The sequence below is a fragment of the Amblyomma maculatum genome, chromosome 3, assembly GCF_055883805.1.
Source record: "Amblyomma maculatum isolate TAMU_Amacu chromosome 3, ASM5588380v1, whole genome shotgun sequence".
NCBI classification, from domain to species: Eukaryota; Metazoa; Arthropoda; class Arachnida; order Ixodida; family Ixodidae; genus Amblyomma; species Amblyomma maculatum.
In genome coordinates, this window is record NC_139346.1 from 132048459 (window position 1) to 132071269 (window position 22811).

The window sequence follows — 22811 nt, forward strand, 5'->3', positions numbered from 1 at the left end:
GAAATGTAACATACCTTGACGCGTGGCAAGTAGGAAAGAAGGAACTTCCCAGGAAATTCACGGGAGGCCGAGACAAAGTAATGAATCTTGGAAGGGTTGCGCTTCTTCTCCTCCACAAGCAGCTTCTCGATTACATCCCGCTTGCCACCCTCGGCATCCCTAAAGTACCGGAACGTGGTCAAGTCTCGGGCGTAGCCAGCCATGGGCTGCACGTGCCTGGCTATGATTTCATCCAGGTCTTCAAACTCCTGCAAAGCAGCAACACTGATTTCTTTCTGCATACCGCAGGAGGGGGTAAAACAACACATTCGACAAGCACAACTGTAAGAACACAGAGAAATTGCAGAACCTAAGAATTCTTTTAAAAATGGAGCACAAGAAGGGTGAGAAAGGGTGCTCCAAATTTCTGTAGAAGACACAAGAACAACAGTATCTGAACATATCAGTATGAGAAAAGGTAAAATGTTTAGCTTGTGACAGCTTCTTGATGATGCTGGCTTAGAGGACATTACACAGTTGTCAAGTGACTCAGACCGTGGCATGAATTAACGCATACACAGGGTTGGAAGCAGGCTCGAGCATTTTGGAGCAGCTTTGGGAGCAGTAGTAAAGCCATTTTGGAGCAGCTTTGCAGCAACGAAACGAGAGTTTTGGAGCATTTGAATTATGTTTTGCAGCATGCTTCTAAGGTAAAACACCTTTGATAATTGCAGTTTTCTTTTTCTGAAATATATAATCTCCAACCTGATTCCTTTTTATGCAAGTTCAATGCCTTTCCAACCTCGCACTCATCTCTGACATGACAAACGGCTAAAGCATGTGAAGATATATAACACAGGCCTACCTTAGCAAAAACTTGGAACAGACTAGCAGAAAACGTAGCGCTTGCTGGTGCGCTTCATAACTGAACATCTACTCTGACCTACCTATTTTGACTTGATAGATTCAAATGTTCCTTTCTTTAGACCACAATAATGTGCCTTGACAAGCTTGGCGCTAGTGCCGCTCCCGTGCTTTTTGCCTACCATGGGATTGCAGATGACTGCAGTACGACCTCAATCGTCTTGTCCGTTTGTAAATATGGCGGAGGTCTACAGGGGCGGAAGCAGGCTCGAGCATTTTGAAACTTTGGGATATAGATAGATGGCACTGAAGGGTAGATTTTCCATCCTACAGCTTTTTTACTTCGCTGCCTCCTGCATGTAGTTTATCATTCTTTGCTTTAGCAATGCTGGGGCTTATTTTTAATATTTTGGCGATAGACCTCTATGCCTTTTTAACACTCTTGAGAAGCTTCCTATTGATTGACAGCTTTGGCGTATCAACCCATAACGCTTGAAATATGGTTTTGTCTGCCGTAGGCCTGGCAAGCCTGTCATTGACAAAGAGGTTTGGTTTGGTTTGGTTTGTGGGGTTTAACGTCCCAAAGCGACTCAGGCTATGAGAGACGCCGTAGTGGAGGACTCCGGAAATTTCGGCCACCTGGGGTTCTTTAACGTGCACTAACATCGCACAGCCTTGCTTTTCGCCTCCATCGAAAAGCTTCCGCTGAGGCCGGGCTTGTACCTGCCTGTTTTCACAGCAGAACCATTAGAATAACTCATGCAGCTTTTGCAGTTGGACAAGTTTCCTTCCTAAGGGCTCACAGTAGTTAGTGCTACCTGCTTCGCTTGCTGACCTCGCGAGATACTACGTCACATGCACAGTGCATTTTTTTCAGCAATTATCTCCAATCATCGGTGGCTCATATTAAATTTACTTGCGAACAAATATTTATTATGCTCTGTGCTTCCTTCCCTTACAAAAATTTCATTTGTATTAAGCCCAGCGCAAGATGCTTTATATCTTTGCCCCTGGTGCTGTGACATAGTTCCAGTTTCTGCTAAATTTGATGGCAGAACACTGCCATCAAATTAAAACAGCCAGTTTGGAGCAGTTTTGGAGCAATATTGGGTTTTGGAGCAGGATGGAGCAGGGAAAGCAGTTTGGAGCAGAATGGAGCAATTGGAGCAGCACTTCCACCCCTGCATACAAGGGTTTGAATCACTCAATAAGGTGATGTGAAGGTGGAGTGAAGCAAAAATCAGACAGATGAGAACAGGGCAGAGCATCTTTGCACACTGGTTAAGGGGGGGACACTGGTCTTAAAGCCATTTTCTTTAATTTTTGAACTAAAGTGATGAAACTTGGCACACGTGTGCAGTTCCTGGTGCTGATTCCAAAAATATAATTAGTTTTTCTCTGAACCAATTAGGCGTTGAGATAATTAAGAACAATGGTGCACTTGCTGTGAAAGCAATGGAAAAAAACCACTTCACAAAAACTTCTTATTAGCATATAGCTGTAACGAATAAGGAACACAATGTTGCAAGCAGATTTTTGATTTAATTATTATTTTTCATTTTATTGCACATTGAAGCTTAGCAGTCGTAACATGGAAACACAGTGGTCACAAAAAGTGCCATTTTAAAAACTTTTAAAGCAATAATTAAGAAATCTGCTTGCAACATTGTGTGCTCCACATATTTGGCTTAATGCTGAAACAAAAATCATTGCTGTATCTGCAATGGGTGTTGAGATATCGCATTCACCAACTTGACAGGAGACCAAAATTCACATCTTGAGAAAATGAGAAAAACAAACGGAAGTCATTTTTAATCACTAAAAGTAAAAAATATGTACATGTCAACTACCAGACATTGTTAATATGCCCCAGGGGCATAGTCATTTTGAGCACTACCACCTTTGTGGCGCTTTTTCAGAGCACGCTGCAAATTTTCTGCCGATGCACGCTTGCTTGTAGATGCAACGGACCGAAGCTTGTCCTTTTCTACCATACACCGCACACTTCTCTGGCCAGGATTCAAACACAGCTCGTTCAAAATTCCTACCGAGGTCCTTTGGTACCCTATATTAAACTTCAAGACTGCTTCTGCAACTGCGGCCTCAACACTGAAGAGGGATGCGTGCCTTTCTTTTGGTGCCAGTGCCCATATGAGAGAGTGCAGGCTCTCATTATTATTTTGGGTTTTTCCCCTTGCACATCGCTTAAGGAGCTTCTTGTCAGAGAGGCGCTCATAAATTGGTCGCAATGCCTTGCATACATGACAACGTTCAGTTCATCGTACAGCTTCCGGACTGACTCCGCGCATTCAACGGTCACTTTCTCGGCTGCACGCGTCGCGGCAGGCGTCAGCTTTTCTTTTACGTAGCTCTGCCACGTTTTCGTGTGCAGTCCACGATGGGAAATATTCATCGCGGCAAAGATGTCGTTGAATGCAGTCCGCCGGTTGCCGGTACTTTGCATCGCGCGCGCAGCCAGAATGTTCACAGCGAAAGGATTTACACTTTGCTTTCCGTCCACACGCGGCGAACTCCACGCCGATGCCTTGTCGCCGCAGTTGACACATGTCAAGAAAAGCTTGACAGCGAGGCCGTATTCGCGATCACCTCGGCCGATTTTAACACTCCCTCCACACGTTTTACACTTTGCACCGTCAAGAAGGCTGTTGATCGACTCTATGCAAATCACGGCGAAGCTCGTCTCATCAAGCGGGCAGATCGCGGCATCGCTGGCGGCAAAGTCTGTCTTACGTTTTGTTGCCGGCGTTGAATCCAACTCCCGCAGTTTGGCGTCGGCTTTTCTCTTTTTACTTGCCAGATCGGAAGGCGTCAGAAGCGTTGTATCATGACGAACGCGGCTGACGACGTCTGAAGTGTGCTCGCTTGACGGGCCCGCTAGGCCTAGCTGATCCGTAGGTTCGTCGACACGGTCACTGGACGCAGGAATCTGCTCGTTTTCGGCGTCTCGCAACACCAAAGCACCTTTCTTAGCATTGCCAATTGACGACTTTTTCCTTTTTTTGCCGTATTTATGACGCATCGCAAACTTTCTCGTTGGCGTAGACATCGCTGCGAGATCTCCGAGGCGTTCGAGGCTGACAGCACTAGGCAAGATGGCGTCTAAGGGCACGGCTCCGACTGCCCTGACGCGCGCAGCAGACGACGCGAAACGCGAACGGCCAATCACAGGGTCCCTTTTTGTCACTTGCACCGAAGCAACGAATAGGAACGTGTGCTGTGGCTTTTTTTCTTTTCTTTGTTTGTATCGAACCAATGAGCGAAACGACGCGCAGGAGCGCGAAATTTGAAGGCGAAAAGCCACTCTTTCGAAAGAGACCAAGATCGCCGTGAGCGCGGCCGTGGAACGGAAGCTATACTTTTTTGAAAATGCGCTATTTTAGTGAAAACATCAGCTTGAAATGAGCCAGCCGACTTGTTATAAATTGATATTACACCTCAAATATTGACACGAGAGGTGAGAAACTTGGTGGAATCAGAGAATAATAGTTGTAGATTCTAATACTTCAGTTTTCTAAAAATTGATTTTTGGGCGATTTTTCCGCCTTCAAGACCCGTGTCCCCCCTTAAAATGGGAAAGGAATGGAAGGCTGCCCACCTCATTGTTAATCATCAGGGAAGACCCCAGGCTGAAAGCATTCTCCTTGCCCTGTTCCTTGACATCAATGTGCTGCAGGATGCCATCGTACACCTTCCACGTCACAGTGAGGTGGTCGACACCCTGCAGAGACACGACAACCAGCATGTCAGGGAGACCAGATTAAAAAGGCAGGAAAGATGTGCACTACCCACACGTCACAGCTTCAACACTTCGGAGTAAAGCTAAACCCAAATGCAATGAACTGCAATGTAGCTATTTCCTCGACAAGTTACACAATTTCCCAATGCTGACCTCCTTGAAGCACGTGTGTCTCGCTATACAAACTCGCTATACTAACATCTCATTTGCTAGTGCTGAGTTACTCAGTGTTTGGCCACACCCCACAAAGGCTGGTTGGTTTACAGGTTTAATGTCCCAAAGTGACTTGAGACACATTGTGGCGTGTCTCATGGCCTCATGGTAAAGGGTTCAGAATAATTTCAGACCATGCAAAACTTTCCAGACTATAAAACATGCCATAACAGCAATGTTTGCTATCGCTAAGAGCGACAGCAGTTGACAGAACTCGCCGTACAGAAGTGCCATTGACTCAGCAGGCACAGCAGTATCTGCTGCTTGTGCTTTTGTAACATCAATTCGAGTGGCACTATTCAAAAGCAGTACAAAAAAATAAGACGACAGAGAGCAGCAAAAGGTACTGGATGAGTAGTGCATGCTGATCACCACTAAATAGTTGCTCACAACTCAGTCACTGATAGCTGCCAAGTGTCAGAAGTGGGGAATGCTGAAGGTGCAAGGTGAGGAGTCCACCTTCTAGGTCAACGGCGACAGGCAGTATGAGAGCAGGAGCAAGTGGTCTGAGGCAGGTCCCTGCATGACAGTTCTAGCAGTGGCAGTGTGCCCACGCACGCTCTCAAGTGGTACCTACGACTCATTTTCATTAACCCACCCATAGTGGAGTTGTGCGAGCCATAGTGGAGGAAGTGATGTATGTTGCCGCAGTCACGCTATCTGCAATTGTTAAACATATCTTCATATTTATGGCTTAAAGCAACAGCGGTTCACCGTAACATTTTTAAGGTCAGCTCAGCTACATTACTTACTCATGTTTCTGCTCTGCACAGTCCTTTCAGGCCTTAACACAAAAACAGCATGTAATAAAAAACCGACATAATAAAAAATCTTGGAGTACCTAGTCTCAATTTTACTATATCCATATCCAGGTTTGAATGCAGCACCCAGGAAGCCTACTGCTCCAATGCAGCCCGGTTTACAGAGTCAGTGGTTATGGTAGGTAACAAACGAGAGAAATGCTATGCCTGACACTTCCACACGAGTTTTCAGTTTCTCAAGATGACAGAGGTTTAGACACAACAGTGCTTATTCCAAATGCCTGCCACCAAAGAATAGTGAATATTACAGCTTTCTTGTGGTATGCTTTCAAAAGAGTGAAGGCTAAGTAGCAGCAGCCAGCTGTCGGCAAATAGGACACCTGGGCTAGTATTTAACAATAATTACATTCCTTTTTCACTAACTGCTGTGATGAATGGCTGATTGTTGCGATGACTGCACTGCACTGACCAAGACAGTGGAACAAGCAACTGCACCGGAATGCCATTATAAAATGCTGGCTTATGAAAGTAACCATTACAAGAGAAAATAAGATATACACTCACTACGGCCAAAAGTGTTGCACAACATATTAAATTTAAACAAGCTTTTTCCTTATTCTGTTCATTTCTCTGATGCCCCTGAGATCCCTCTAGTAAAAACTGGAAGTAAAAACAGAGATTGGCACTAAAGGAACCCTCACCTTGCTGCTAGGGCGGATGACCACATCACCCTGGTCCATGGTGCTGAGAAGCTTCTCAGCTTCCTTGTAGGAAATGTTGTGGAATGACGGGTGCACAATCACACGCTTCACATACGCTGCAGAAACCAAACACAGGAAATGCCACATAAGCAGGTGAGGTTTGCAAGGAAATTTAAACACAAGAAAAGAAAGGTGGGTTATTTGGCAGTGGAGGACTACGTAATTATGGGCAGCAATGATTTACTTATAAGTTTTCAAAATTGTTAAAATTGAACAAATTTCAGATGCTGATCTACTTGCAAACCTCATGCATTTGCATTATAAAAGTTTAATCGTTTTTTATTTCCCAAGCGTTAGGAAAGCACCCTTATTTGCATCCCTCGAGAGTTAATTCATATACTTCTGGTAATTTGCACATCTTTTTCTTTGGTGCTTCAAAAAGTGGGTGTGCAAATTGTGCTATTTCGCGAACATGTCCTAAAAGCTCTAACAGAGTGCAAATGTGAAGGCATATTGTGCACTGCCATGAAAGTATCACTTCCCCGAACTCTAAGCACTCACTTGTTAAGGAAAAGAGGTTGCCTTGAAAATACAAATCACAGCTGATACCTAATGCCCCTTCCCCCTTTTTCCCTACAGCCTTATGATGCAGCTCCCACCGAATGGCATGATGGCATACGTGCAGCTCAAGGCAATAAACACACGAGACAATTGCAATGCTAGTAGTCAAGAGACAAATGGAGATAAAAACGGTCAGAACTGAGACCTCACATGAGGCCACCAGAGGGACAAACAGAACTCTGTTCGGGTAGTGCACCGGAGGTCACTGGAAGTGTGCTGTTGTGCATCTTGGTTTGGGGAAGTGCTGTCTTTCAGTGCGCGTTGAGGAATAAGCATGCAGTTCGAATTTCTTTGTCAGCAGCAATATAAAAACGAAGTAAAGAGCATGGTAGCCAACCTAACAGCGTACATGAAGGAACGGCTGGGCTAACTGCACACAGCAGGAAACACAAAATATGGGAGTAAATAAAGCAATACTGTGCATGCACAGCCAAGCATTTTGGCATCCAAGTAGCTTTTAACAGAGCCAATGTGCATTCCCATTACTGCACGTTGAGAATGTGTCACATGCGGCTTGAAAGTAATGACCTGTTAGAAGTATATACCTGCTCTGACTTTTCAAAGACTTTTTAAAATAAGCAGCATGGCCATGCCACAGACATTCCTGCTCACATACTCCATTTTAGAGCTGTCATTAGTCCCTAACAGCAGGCAGAGTGCCTATTGGGCATTCACATCAAACAAAGAAAAACGCCCAAAAGAAATCTCATTGTTCGGCTGCACAGCAAATATAAGACTAGAGTATACCCACGCTGGCTGCATATTTTTTTTGCAGTAATGTGAGGACCTCCAGGTTAAAGCATACCACTAAATCGGTGTACTAGGCCTAACATTCTCCCCCAATGAAGATGCAGCAGAAATTGCTTTCGAACTAGCCACTACTAGTCATGCGGTCATAGAAACATTTAACCTCATTACCACCGGCCCAATAGCGCCATTCTGTTACAAGCAAAATTAATTTCAGTAGTGCCTTCGCCAGCGAAGTGTGCAAAAAGCAGGTCAAGTGAGAGCCGCCATGCACCGACGACCGCAGGTCAAGCCTGCAGAGCCATGAATAGGCAGAGATCTCACTACATGCTACTGTACGCTGGATCGCACCGTGGCGCGCACTTGTCTCCGATTTTGAACACCACGGGTTGATGTGACGTCTACCGACATAGTGCTCCATCACCCCATCGTCGGCGTATAAAGCAGGATAACCCGAAAATAACACTCAGGGTCAACGGTAACGTTATACCAACGGTGGAAACCATTAGAGTTCTGGGATTACGAATTCAGGCCAACGGCAGGAACTCGGAAACGATACAGAGGCTAGACGCTAGCACCAGTCAAACCTGTAGACTCCTGAAGTGGATCGCAAACAAACATGCGGGAATGAAAGAAGCTAACCTCCTTAGGCTAGTCCAGTCTTTTATAATCAGTAGGATAGTCTACGTGGCGCCGTATTTATGGCTTCACAAGGCAGAAAAGGAGAAACTTGACGTTCTCATTCGTAAAGGGATAAAAACGGCACTAGGTTTACCACCCAATACATCGACAAACAAGATTATGAGACTAGGGGTCTCCAATACCCTCGAAGAGCTCATTGAAGCTGCAAGGACTTCACAATACCAGAGACTGCTGCGCAGTCGTACTGGTCGGAGCATTTTGGAAAAACTGGGGTATGAGCCGCAAGCATGCTCCAGACGTACAGAAAAAGTACCTAGACAGGTTAGAGACAAATTAAAAATACCTCCGCTCCCCAAAAACATGCACCCCGTTTACCATGAGAGCCGGAGGAGTGATAGAGCAACAGCGCTGCAAGCCCGTTTTGAGGGAAGACAGGACGTCTTATATACAGATGCCGCACAATGCGCGAACGGTAGGGGACGTGTTTCAGTAGCAACTAGAGAAGACGGGGGCTCGGTAGTATGCTGCAGCACCAGAAATTCGACCACAACGGAGGCGGAAGAGGTGGCCATCGCGCTAGCTCTAACACAACAACAGGTCAAAATTATAGTTACAGACTCGAAATCAGCGATTAGAAACTTTGACGCGGGCCGCATTTCGGCCATAGCAGCAAGAGTGTTGGCCAGTGGTTCACCACCGGCAGAGCAGGTCGCGCTCATTTGGACACCGGCGCACCAGGGGTTGAGGGGGAACGAGAAAGCGCACGTACTGGCCCGAGGATTAGCTACATTCCGGGATCCCAGTGACGACTTATGCGCAACCCCGTACCCCTTGCGCGATGAGGAGCCCCTGCAGTTCGACGATGACCTTAACACCTACCAAGATATATTAAATCATTACAAATTAGGCAGATCAGTACTACCAAAAGCATGTAAGCAACTCACCAAAGGCGAGGAGGTTATGTGGCGTAAGCTACAGACTGGAGTATTCCCGAACCCCCAGCTTTACAGCAAGTGGCACCCGGAAATTTTTAGCCCCAGGTGCAAAACGTTACGATGGCATAGCGGACATGATCCATATGATATGGACGTGTCCTAGATTTGGAGAACCTGACCGAACAGATAAGTTCTGGGAGGCACTACTTCTCAAGCAGGACGAAAAAGGGCAACGAGAAGTCATCCGTCTTGCCCTGGCCGCTGCTAAGATCCAAGGGATCCAGGTCGACGGCTGAGGGGGAGGACATGGTTGGGACAGAGCTTCGCCTCGGATCCTCACCAACCTTTTGACGGGTGCAATAAATGTTATTTCTCTCTCTCTCTCTCTCCATCACCACCTTCCGTTTCAGACAGTGCCCACCAGTCGTCATACGAATCAAGGCACCAAAATCATTTTTTATATATAATCGAAATTTTCCCCATTCCCCATATGGGGAACTTGCCAGGGCCTGCACCAATTCATCGTAAAATGCAGTTCATCGCATAAACAGGGGATGCGTTATCGGGATTCCACTTATTTCACTCACAATACACTCATACCTTTGAATTGCACTCTGTTTCCTGCTGCAAATGCTCTTCAACACTGTTGTACTGCTAGCAGTTTTCCCCAGACACACAAACATCTTGGTGTTTTGCACTGTCTGCTTTGCTTCATACACTGCAAACGACTGCAACTAGTAAACATGACTAGACAAGCTTTTGCTCGAGAATCCCCTCCCTGTGTACATTTTCTGATGAAGCAGCCTGAACAGAGGTCACTCATTTATGCAGTAACAGCAGTGCCCCCCCAAAAAAACCAGCACACTAGCCCTGCTAAGACCATATAGAGTGCCACTCTGTGTCTGATCGACAGTATTACTAGCACCAAGATTTTACGCAGAGAGGCACAAACTATGTCACTGGAAATCACTGAAACTGACTCACTCTGCCGATTCTGTTTCTTCTTGGTGTCATCATCGACTTTCCGGTCCTTTTCTTCGGACTCGTAGTCATAGTACAGGTCCTTTACAGGCCTGAAAAAGAAAAGCAGCTCAAAGATATGAAACACCCATGCCTGTGCAGGCCTGGAAGGATGACGCCATCATCCCACTGGCACCTTCCTCATCCACACTGAATGACATTACATGGGAGTCTAGTGCAACTACGAAGGGATGACAGCGTCAAAAGCTTACACTCAAGAAATCTGAGCCAGAGGAAATCTTACAAGTCAAGCCGGTAAACTGACCTTGTTTTTGCTGCCTAAAGTGCATTAAGAGGGGACACGGCTCTTTGCGGCCGAAAATCGGTTTAAAGATCAGAATTTTTATTTCATTTTTGCAGTTCTCAGATGTTTCCGCAACTATCTGCAAATTTTGGTTGAGAAATACCGCCTAATTCGCACGTTACAGAGTTCCAAAAATGCGAATCTGAACGTTTGGCCATTTAAGTTGAGGTCAAATCACGCTGAGTTTTGATCAAGTGCAGATCAAGAAATATGCACTCCACAGGCATCATTTTAATCTCGTTCGAAAGATCGCGATTCAGGCTATTCCCATATCACAATCGGCGTCCATGAGCAAACACCCGAAGCGGAAAACAAAGGGACAAATTTGCGTGAAAAAAGCGCTGCTATTGAGCTCCGAAAGCATGTGACACAAATTACCACTTTTGGTTGGCTGCCCGCGTGACTGCTTGCGGGCCTGGCGCCATTTTGAAAAGGTCGCGTAGGCCTAGCTGGCTTAGCGACGTCCCGTCGTCACGACCACGGCGTAAAACTGGGAAAATTTAGGTTGGAGCGTCATTCTGGCCCAGAAATCGAAAAGGTAGAGATAAGAGGCGCGCCGGCGCAACGCCGCATCCGGGCATCCGGGCTGATAAGGGCGTAGCAGGTGGTGCAGATAGGAGAGTGAACGATTTCCTCAAGGCAATTCCTGCCTCATGCGAGCATCGTAATCATGACGATGCAGTTGAAATAGTGATACCTAAGCAGTTTTCATGGGCGGGACAGATCGAGCACTCAGAAAAGTTAGCGGCACGGCGCGATCGCGAAACGGCGTCACGCGTGGCATGCGGAATCGCAAACTTTCTCGAAATAAATTTGCTTTCGAGTTGCAGGGATAATTATCTCGATGGGAAATGGTGCATTCACACGAGAAACCAGTCATAACTTATTTTATCGAGTTACTGTTAGCCTTGGTGATTCAAACATATTCCCAAAACGTTTTTCGCCAATTTCTCAAAATTGAATTTTGTACAGTCACCAGATCAATATTTCTGGTCCTGCTCTTGCTAGTTATTTTCTTTAAACCTAACCTCATGTATCTTTTGACACCAAGGCAAATGTAATAACCATACAGGAAAATTTACTGAAAAGACTGTCTTGGCACCAAAATAGACCTTTCCTTTGAGTCTTTTTTTTTTTTTATGGTGTAACTTTGGCCCAAATTGGTATAAAACATTAATTTTTACTTTACTTTCCAACCATTTCTGATCATATTGATATGTCAAACCTTGCCATAATTTAAATCTACATGTTCTGACATGTTTTTCCTTGTTTTCTCGAAACGGCATTTTTGAGGGTGCTGCAATTTTGGAGGAGCGATATCTCTAGAACTATTTGTGCTATTGCTTTCATTTTTTCATTGCAGCAAAGATACTTTCTTGAAGAGTGCAGTAAGACTGAAATATACGCAATTATGATGAGGCAACATTTACAAAACTAATCATTTATAATGGGTGTCAAATCGAGCTTTTCCACAGAAAAGTTTGATGTACTGTAACACAAGTTCTAATTAATCTAGAACCTCCATTCTTGGTTAGCTGCACTCTGTGATATTTCTAGATAATTTATGCAGGCTCATTTTCATCATACCCTTTTGCGTTTAGTAATTAGCTCACCTCCAAATGAAGAACATTAATAAGGCAAAATTCTTAAAGCTATGCACTCTACAAAAGAAACAACTATATTTAAAATCAGCATGTCAAAATACATACGTGATGCAAGTCCAAATCGGTCCATAAATAAGAAAAAATGTTCTAAGAGGGGTGTCCCCCCTTAAAACCTAAATCTTAGTGACTATTACACAGCTTCAGGAAGTATTCTACAGTGGTGATAAGTCCTGCAGTCAAGTGCAATGCAATGGTCCGTATACCAGATAACTAAGCACAAAATCCTTTCCTCTATCTATAATGCGTTATGGCCAAGCACCACCACTGTCTAGATTCTGCTGTATCCTCTGAGCTATGACAGCAGCAACTTGATTAAAAAGAAAACCTCTGCCTAAACAACATCTTCGTCAAAGCGCAACTGCAAACTGGAAAATGCTTTTACTGACACAGAGAAAGAGGTCTAATTTTTGATAACCTATCCCTGGAACGTCAGATTATTTTGTTACCCTGGGGTTTTCATTACACCGCTGCATCGCACTGGAAACAGAAAACCCTGAATGCCCACACGCCTGAAGAATATGTGTGACACCATCAAGAACGAGCACAACTCACCTCCATTCGTTATTGACATCGGCAAGGTCTGAAGATCGGCAAGTGAGGTCCACTGTAAACCTCTCAATGTCTATCTTCGTTATTCTGCAGTGGAGAATCATGCCAACCTAGACAAGCAATAAAAAAGAATTTTACAAAACTTATGAAATGCATAAAAATATGAGATATCAATAACATGAGTTTGTTTCATACTGTCACCCGCAAAAGTTTGCGGGATCTCCAGCGCGTGGCTGAGCGGCGGGAAACTGCATTCCTGCACCATCTGCCGTCAAAGAGCACGGCGTCGAGGCTCACGGAAATGGCGCGCCAGGGGCGCTTTGCGCATGCCTGTCCTTTCTTCGCTATCAAGCATGTCTCGTCACTAGCTTCCCCATGACAACGTTGCGCGTCGAGCAAAACACACCGGCTTGCTTCGTCGTTCATCTTACCCGCCAAAGCAGACACGCGACGATGATGACGCGGTGCATCAGCGGCTGCCGCGAGTGGCAAAAGCGCATCACGGGGAAACTAGTGACGAGACATGCTTGATAGCGAAGAAAGGACAGGCATGCGCAAAGCGCCCCTGGCGCGCCATTTCCGTGAGCCTCGACGCCGTGCTCTTTGACGGCAGATGGCGCAGGAATGCAGTTTACCGCCGCTCAGCCACGCGCTGGAGATCCCGCGAACTTTTGCGGGTGACAGTACATAAAAAGTTTGAACAAACAGTTCTATAAAAATATAAAGAAATTAAATTACACAATACAAATTGTGAAAGCGGGAAAAATTCTACCCAACTAGCTGTCGTAAGAAACACGGCGTGCATAATGCTTCATTCTACATTCTACAAGGGGGTTCGCGTACGCCAATACGTAGTAAACAGCAGACCGTCTCATAAACAGAGGCGCATAACCAGGGCTCCGACTTTTTGTTGTACTTTATTCATGCAAAGGTAGGTGTACAACATATAGGTGATTTTAGAACATAAGCTCTACTTCTCAAGGCCCCTTGGCTCCAAACATTTGACCTTGAATCCTTGAGCTCTGCAGTAAACATTGCCGTCTTCATTCTAGGTACTACACAAGTGCCAGTATCATCTGCACCTCGCCATAGCAGCGCCACAAAAAACCTTGCCGTGAAAAGGCTTCAAACACGCACCAGAACGAATAGATCAGCTTCACTGGCCCAGGCACCAGAGAACTATGCTCAAGCCGCAGCTGATTATGCTTCGGGTGAAACTGCAACACGCTCTCGCGCTCTGCAGCATTGTTATCTTCATAAAGTTCCATCTATGCCGCAGCTTCATTTAGGTAAATGCACCATTTACATATGCCACCTGAGTGAGTGCGGGTGAGGTCTGTGAACTTTGTGTCGCGCAAATCCACCATGTGGTGGAACAAAAAGAGGTGATGTGGCATTAAAGAAGCTACTCTCACTAAAGACAGAAACCACAACCATGCCAGAAAAGCTGCCACGACCATCGAGCAACGAGAAACAAGACTAACTCATTGCCGAGAAGCTTACCAATCCCGGAAGCAAGCCGAGGTCACTAAGATCAAAGTGGCAGCAGTGACTGCAGCTGCTGCCCATGGCTTACGCTCATGAAACTATCAAGGACAGCTGAACCTCAACAATTTATTTTGGCACAGTCTCCGCCCTTTTCAGTGCATTTTGTTCGAAGGACTACGATCCTACCTTTAAAAAAGCAAGTTTTCAGTCTGTCATGAAGCAACTTTTGCACTGCAGCCTGCAAGGCATGCATACACAAATGGTCGACATACTGCCATCTGCGTTAGTATGCGTCAAATTAGTGTGCCTGCAGTTAGACGGGCACAATTTGATCTCGATCGCATCAATTGCCTTCTGATTACTTCGCTACACACATGTTCACTCAGCTTCCACTTTTAACAAAAAAAGAACAATGTACAATGACTGTGTTTCTCTGGTCGAAGGGTGACAAAAGGGCTGAGATCCATCACAGACTTTTATGGCCCTTCTGCCTATGATCCAGATATCGCTTCCTTACATGTTCATCTGCTTGGGCCCCTCGAGGATGCTTCACCAAGAAGTCAGTTTTCTGCTACCCTAGTCCTTCAGGAAGCAGTGCATAAGTTGCATCAGGACCAACCGAAAAAAAAAAATGCTTTTGGAAGAAATAGAATATGAAAGCTTATGGCTCGCTCTATGGAATGAGTGCAGCAAAAAGGGAGACTATGCAGAGGAATTATGCACAAGCTGTACACCTACCTTTCCCTAAAAACGTGCGGAATGAAAAAATTATGGGGGACACTTAAGCTCTGCCTTTAAGGGTCTGAAGCGATAGCGTAAGCTACCAGCCAACATATAAAGGCCACCTTTAAGGGGGGACGCGGGTCTTAAAATCGCGAAAAATGGTCAAAAATGGCAATTTTTAAAAATTGCTGTTTTGAAGTCTTCAATGTCCCGACTATGCCTCTACAAAATATTATAGCTCAATTCCTACTCAAAGTATTAAAAAAACGGCAATTTAGAAACGTCGGTGAGCCGAAATTGAACGCCAAACGCGAAAATTTGCACCATTTTCAAGCCGCCGTAGCTCCGCGCAGCGCGAACCGATAGGCGCCATCTTGGACTCGTTTGAAAGCTCGTTTCCCGCTCTCTCTCCTGGCGTCTCTCAACACGCTGTAGGTGTTCGCACAGCGGAGCTTTCGGCATCCGTTCGCAAGGGGTGAATCGTCGCGAGACAGCCGCTGATTGGGTAAAGCGCGCGCTCTCCGAGGCGCAGCCCTCTGATTGGCCCTGACGCATGCCTCACCTCCCGCGACCGCGTTGCCGACTCTTCGTCGTCTGCTTTTGCCCGCTGGCACGTGATTTTTTGCGCTCCTCTTTGTTTCCTAGCATTTCTCGTTCTGCATTTTTTCTCATCGTTCCTGTAAATATTTTGATATTAACTCACTCCTCTTAGCTTCGAAGTTATTGTTTTCGTGTGTATTTGCCTGCCTGGTGTCTGTTCCGTGTGTCTCGATGGCACGGGACACGCGCTTGAAAGCAAGCACGCGAAAAGCAGTCGGCAAAAGGAGACGCGCATGGAATAAGAAGAGTGCCACATCGAGAACTACAGCTTCGGTGTTGCCGCAAGCTGCAGGGCCGTTGGCGGATGCGGCTGGATTGAACTCGTCGACCACAGCTTTGCCGATGGACGCGGCTGGACCGACATTGTCGATGTCAGCTTCGTTGGTGGACGCCGCGGCTGGACCGTGCCGAAGCTTCGGTGTTACCGCAAGTGTCTGCGGTTCCAGTGGATGCGCCTGGACTTAGCCCGTCGAAAATATCGACTTTTGATGCTCTGCGAGTCGCTTCAAATTCTGTGTCGTCGGAAGCGGCCCAGCCGGCTGAGCTAAGCCTAACGACGACTTCAGCGTTTCCGCACGTCGCGTCAGCGCCGACGGACGCAGCTAAACCGAGCTCGCGTGTTCAACGTTTGGACACAGTGTTTTTTACGGAGGCGGAGTGCGCGGGACGCGAAAAATGTGCAGATAACGCCAAGACGTCATTGGCAAAGAAGTCCGCGACTTCCCGCAAGTTCGAGCTGATTAACGTCAGCACAGTAAGTGTAGACGACGATCGCGGCACTGAGTATATAATTGTTGATATGAGCATACTGAAGAAGCTGTTTGCATCCACAAGCTGCAGCAAGTGTGGGATGGCCAGTGTTCAACTCCCGAAATGCAGCGGAAGAGAGTATGGCTTAGCTGTGAAGTTAGTGCTCACATGTTCGAATTGCGATTTCGCCGAGCGGCACTTTTCGTCGCCACGAGTGCCCGGGAAATCTAGCACCACACCCTTTGAAGTAAATCTGCGGGCGATGAAAGGCATACAAAGTATAGGGAAGGGAGTGACTGCTCTAGCGGATTTTTGTGCAACAATGAACCTCTCCCACCGAGGACTTCACCACAAAACTTTCAGGGGGCACATGAACACCATGGTGAAAGCTTGCCAGGCAGTTGCTACTGCTACAGAAGCAGCAAGTGTCAAAGTGGTGAAGGACTTATACAAAGACTTCCTGAACCCAACAGGAAATGTAGACGTGATATTTGATGGCACATGGAAAACGCGTGGCCACAATTCAAATATTGCAGTTGGCTGCATTATAGAACTGTACACTGGCCTTGTACTGGACCATGTTGTGCTTTCGAGGTACTGTTGTGGGTGCCAAGGGGCACCTGATCCCAGTGATGATGGTTACGGTGACTGGGCTGTGAACCACAAGTGTATGAAGAACATTGACTGCAATGCCGGACGAATGGAGACCGAAGCAGCTATGATTTTATTCAATAGGTCCTTGGAAAAAAATGGGTTGCGGTACACAACCATACTTTCGGATGGTGATAGCCGCACATTTCATGCATTGACCCAGGAAGGCGTGTGTGGATATATATCCATCGAAAAGAAAGACTGCCTCAACCATGTCCACAAGCGGATGGGGACGGCTCTTCGCAACTTGGTTGAGAAAAAGAAGGCACAAGGGCAATCTCTTGGTGGAAAGGGCAACCTTACCCAAGAAAAGATAAAAAAGATCACCAATTACTATGGGTATGCCTTGCGGAGCCATAGCCACGACGTCGCAGGCATGAGAAAGGCAGTGCAAGCTACGCTGTTGCACCTGACCTCAACAGATGAAGCCCCAGATCACAGTTGCTGTCCTCAAGAAGTTGATTCATGGTGTGCCTTCAATCGTGCTTTGGCAAACCAGGTGGAGCCTCCACCACACAAAAACCCTCTGCCAGGCCATGTTTGCACTGCGCTTGAGCCAGTTTTTGCCAGGCTGGGCGACGAGGCCCTTTTGAAGCGCTGCAAAGATGGCATGACACAGAATGCTATCGAGTGCCTGCACTCTGTTATCTGGAGCCAATGCTCTAAAAACACGCATGACTCTTTGCTGGCTGTTCAAAGGGCTGTTGCAGAAGCAGTTTCTCGCTTCAATCAAGGGATGGCAGCAACCAGCAGAGCTGTTGCAGAGCAGCTTGGTTATAGCCCTGGCAGGTGCCTCATTCGTAGGAGCCTTGAAAAAGATAAACAGAGGCTGTGCAGGTCTGATAAGGGCCACACCGATAGTGAAAAGGTGAAGAAGATGGCCAAGAGGCACAGGCCTGACGAAACCCAAGACTACTGCCCAGGACTTATGTGAATGATTTAAGATTCAGAGACTGTAGCAAGTGACTTTCTGAGCATCTTTTTTTTGTCAAGTGCCAATGCCATACATAGATTTTCACAGCCATTACATGAACAGATTTATGTAAATTTGGTGTCATTTTGTTCACCAATAACTGGGCTGCATGCTAAAGCATTAAATCTTTCCATGTGATTGGAAAACAAAAGTGGCACAGTGAGTAAAACTTTGAATGCAGTTTTCTCAGCTTTGTTTATTTGGTAAAAAGCCTTGCCTTACAGAACTTTTCATAATGTTTGCATGCACGGATTTTATTGAACTTGGTATCATTTTTTTCAGTAAAATCTCAGCTACATCCTAAAGCTTTCCGTTTTCGATAAAGTCTGATAGACTAGCAATTAGATCAGATGTAAACTAATTATTCCCACATTGTCTTTTTTCTCCCAACTTTGTTATTCATTCATTACCTATATAATGACTTCTTAAAAATTTCCTTAGCTTTAGGATGTGCAGTAGGCTCTTGGAAATGACAGCATATTTTTAAAACCAGTTTTTTTAATTAAGAAATTGCCGTAATGGCCCGTAAGAAAAGACACTATGTGCAGTACATTATCTTGCCATATTTTCATGTCTAGATGAGGTATTTCAAATCTAAATACATATTTGGAATCACCATTCAAAGATATATCACCATGGTAATTTTCAGCAAGATAGGTTAGGAAATAAAAAAAAAAGTTTTTAAGACCCTCATCCCCCCTTAACCAAGGCGTATTAAGGTGTCCATGTGGTTTAGGGGTAAAATGAACGCAATGGTCCTGGAAGGCCGATTCATATACCACCCTCAAATATGAAAGGAGTGACCTCAGTTGGCAGCTCTTGCCAAACATAACGTCACAAAACCCTACGTCCAGCCAGCGCATGGGCATGTTAGCTGCCAGCTACCACCTCCCAGCACCATGTTCATGCTTTTTTGCTCATGATGCCAATGCTAGCGCCAGTGCCGACACTTGGTGAATAGGGCTTTTAACGTTAGCGCGTTAAAATGCAGATAAGCTTTTACCTACCGTCATATTCTCACACAGATTAAAAGCAGTCAAGGAAAATATAACACTTTCATTCACTTCAAGGCACAAAGCTAGAGGGGACTGATCAGGTGTTTCATGTCTAACTAAGAGCCTAGAAAATGTTAAACCTTTTATATGAAAAAAAAAAGCATAGCTACTGAACTTCACCTCAGTAGCGCCCAGCAGTGCTGGCAAAGCTACAAAGCTGCATCTGCTTTTTTTTTTTTTTCTGCAGCATGAATGGCCAAGACTTGGGAATTTCTTCCCTTCTCACAACATCTCGTGCGAGGGGGAAGGGGGCTGACCTGCACTCTCTCCTCTGGGTTGGTGACCTTCTTGTCGCTGATGAACTTGGTCAGAATGAAGCCATTCACCCCGTTGTCGAGGCGGACCCGGACACCCATGGACTGGCCTGGACAGCTGCCCGCATCAAAGTGATTCCACACCTGGACCAGAACAGGAATCTCTCAGACACTTCCATTTCACATCTACCAACAGCCAAAGACAATTCTAAAAGAAGCCAATTCTTATACCTTTTTAACCTGAGCTTTACATACAAAACACCACAACATATGCACCAGGCTACTAACACTTACTCACCCACTCAAACCAACAGCTGCATGATCAGTAATGACGGCTAATAAAAATATGCCATTAACAAATCTTTCAGCTTGATCACAATAAGGAAAAATATGTCAGTCTTACTGTAGCTACAAATGAAAGCCTTATAGAATTTAGTAACCCTAAAAAAATTTACGGCCACAATTGATACAGCAGAATTTCGTTAATACATCCTTGGTTCATAAGCTTAAAACCGCAGGCAGTAAACATCTCTCATAAAGTTACACTGGTTTTGTTCTTTTTTTTTTCTTTCAGTAAACATGTTCCCGGATAACATGATTTCTCAGTTATCACGTTCAAAAGTTTAAACTGTGCTCATATAATATGTTTGGCAAACAATCGGCCATACACAAACATATGAGAGGGCCAAACATGGGGGTGCAAGACATGAAAAACGAGAACGAGAATGCAGAGACGCCCACCATGCTTGTTTTTCAGCAGCACCTACGTGCAAAGGGGCAAAACATCAAGAAAGAAGACAAACCAACATACACGAGGCACCCGTTCCCGCAGAGACACAACTTCATGAGGAGAAACGCAGTGGCTTCTTTGCAGTGCCTTAGAGGCACAGGGAGGAACCTTTTCAGAACTACAACTACACGGTTACATAGGAGCAGGTCTGGTCCGGTGAATGAAGCACGGACAAATAGTATTCTTACCTTCAGGAGATTCAGAACGCTGGGAAAGAGCAAAAACGCAGAGACCATTAGCAATCGAGATGGCTTCTCCGCAGTGCAAGGGCATTATAGGATGAAGCATCCAAAAACAACTAAGGAAGCGATCCCAGCTTGGCACTGGCAGCAGCGGGCCGGATTTGTTGATAAATCTTTTGCTCGCTTAGGACCATGTAAATGCGGACTGAATTTTGCAGGAACTAAAAATGGAACTTGTTCATACTTGATGTCAAGCAATGCTAATTCAGCAATGCTAATTTACACTTTTATGCAGAGAAAGTGTCAATAATAAATGCCTCTATGCCTCATTCAACAGTTAAAATTTAAATCAGGCAATTTAGATCATACATTTCCCCAAAGGTATTAATTTTCTTTTTTCTTTTTTAAATATGTATCAACGCGGTTACTGTATTTATTAGCTGCAGAAAAACCTGTCCTCATCCTAACATTAGTCGTGAACTAGACTAACGAAGATGATGATAGGGTGATAAAGTGATAATGATTAAGGAACACTATCCGTGCATTATGCGCAAAGCAATGCCCACAGTGAGAAGTATTTTTCTTTCACAAAACACACCAGTAACAATTATTACACCTATCACAGGGGCATGTTGAAGGCCTTTGAATCTTCAACTCAACAGCCAACACAGGTGGATGAAGCAGTCAATGAGCCAACCATGCAGCGGGCTAACAAAGCAACGAGGAGGAATGCTGCCAAGATTATACAGACCTTCTTGTGGTGACAGAATACATGCTCAGATGTACAGGAGTTGCAGCTACACTTAAAAATAAACTGAAACTACTTAGTAAGCACTGAAAAAGTGTCTAACTCGGACCAAAAATGCAGTGAATGTAGTGTGTTTCCGTTCATAAAACCCACCTCGCTCAGTTCAGGGAAGTCGTTCTTGAGGCAGAAAGGGCACTGCCAGAGACCCGTGTCGTCATTCCGAATGGGGTTGGCCTGGTCCAGTTGCTGTCCATGGGGCTTACGTCGCGCTATGCCCACCACCTGGCATGTCACCATCTTACCTGCAGGGGAGAGTGAAACATCGCAGCTATATAAAGTCACACCAAACTTCATAAACAGCACAAGCCTCACAAATTAAAGTAGTGCTAACAGTGCTCCTGGGAATAGACTACCAATATTGTCACATATAATTCAGTTACAAATACAAATCTTCCTCCGAACTCAAAGCCTTCCCCAACTAAATAATAGTTGACTGCCAATACAAGTCATTGTCGCCCCACTACCCATAACGTGGTGTGACATTGCACCTCGCATGCAGCTCAAAGCAAGGGATGTGTAAATTATGCAACTGAGAGGTCATCGGTCGGTCGGTGACAAACGGAGATCAATGGCAGGAAAATGCAGCACCTTGCTGCATTCCACATACGCGTGCTGCCTGGTTATTAGCCTGGCAAGTGGCAAATCAAACTGCAAGTGTCGCCGACCGTTTTTTCGGACTTGAAGGGACCCGAAAAATGGTCCGAATAATCGAACAGTCCGAAAAATCCGTGAAGCACAAAAAATCACTTTATTCAGAGGAAATCGGCTTAAAAAAGTCGCCGATTTTACCTTGCGGCAAATTTCTTTTGCTGGCGACGATTTGCGCTTGTATTTGCGCCAAAGTTGTCGTTTCGCTGTACACGCTAGACAGCAAGTTCACAGCGTTCGTAATTTGTGCAAGCGATGGCTGTGGTAGGCCGCCTGAGTCGTCGTCGGATTCCGCCTCGTCTTCAGGTTGAAGAACCTGGCGTACAAGTTCGTCGTCCGTGAGGTCCGCACACATATCGAGGCCGTCGTCCACTTCAACAAACTCGCGGAACGTGGAGCCTGTTGGAATGTCCATTCCGTTCCCGCGAAGGTCAACGATGAGGTCTTCGCCACTGTCTGCAGTCAAATCCTCAGAATCGTTGCAGTCTTCTACGTCATCGACTTCATCGGCGGAGAATCCAGTGTGCCTGAAGCAATTAGCAATTGTTTCCGCTCCCACGCTTCTAGCTCCCACGCTTCTTTGACGGACCCGGCAGCACCGGCGGGGCCATGTCCACAGCCCGAGTGCGCACCACACCGCTCGTCAAACACGCAAAAATGAGGCACTTTTCGTTCAGAGCGGTGGAACCGCCGGACGCAATCACAAAATGGCCAAAGGATTGACGGCGCGCCACTCGGTTGACGCGGTCGGAGAAACTCGTGTGACAACACGGCGGACGTATGAGACAAAGCACAAAGAGATAGCTGCCCGCGTCAGCGTTGGCGACAAAAGCAGGTTGACGGCGATGACAATCCGACTGCCACCTCGAAGTGGCAGAGATTGCAGGGGCCTCTGCTGGCAAAAGTGGGGCACCGAAACCATGTCAAGCCAATCCAACTGCAGAGCCAATCCACCTCAATCCAAGATGGCGCTTGTTGCGCCGGCGAAAAGCCGATAAGATGGCAGATTTTGGCCTGCAGGGGACTGAAATTAGTCCGAAAAATCGAACTTTCGGACTTTTAAAGTCCGAAATATCCGTCGCGAATATGTATGCGCTTCTATGGGGTGACTGACGGTGCCTCACTGCAGTCC

At 45.8% G+C, this 22811-nt stretch overlaps 1 protein-coding gene across 2 annotated transcripts in view; it reads right to left on the minus strand.

The window, feature by feature from the left end:
* Spt6 (transcription elongation factor Spt6) overlaps positions 1-22811 on the minus strand; it is a 77106-nt gene that overhangs the window by 10303 nt on the left and 43992 nt on the right. For both annotated transcript variants that reach the window (XM_084598061.1, XM_084598060.1), the window contains exons 27-33: positions 21125-21273; positions 19255-19395; positions 12761-12867; positions 10205-10293; positions 6276-6391; positions 4460-4582; positions 15-248 (exon numbers count right to left, since the gene is read on the minus strand). In XM_084598061.1, coding sequence (XP_084454187.1) covers positions 15-248; positions 4460-4582; positions 6276-6391; positions 10205-10293; positions 12761-12867; positions 19255-19395; positions 21125-21273 — 959 coding nt within the window. The remainder of the gene's footprint in view (positions 1-14; positions 249-4459; positions 4583-6275; positions 6392-10204; positions 10294-12760; positions 12868-19254; positions 19396-21124; positions 21274-22811) is intronic.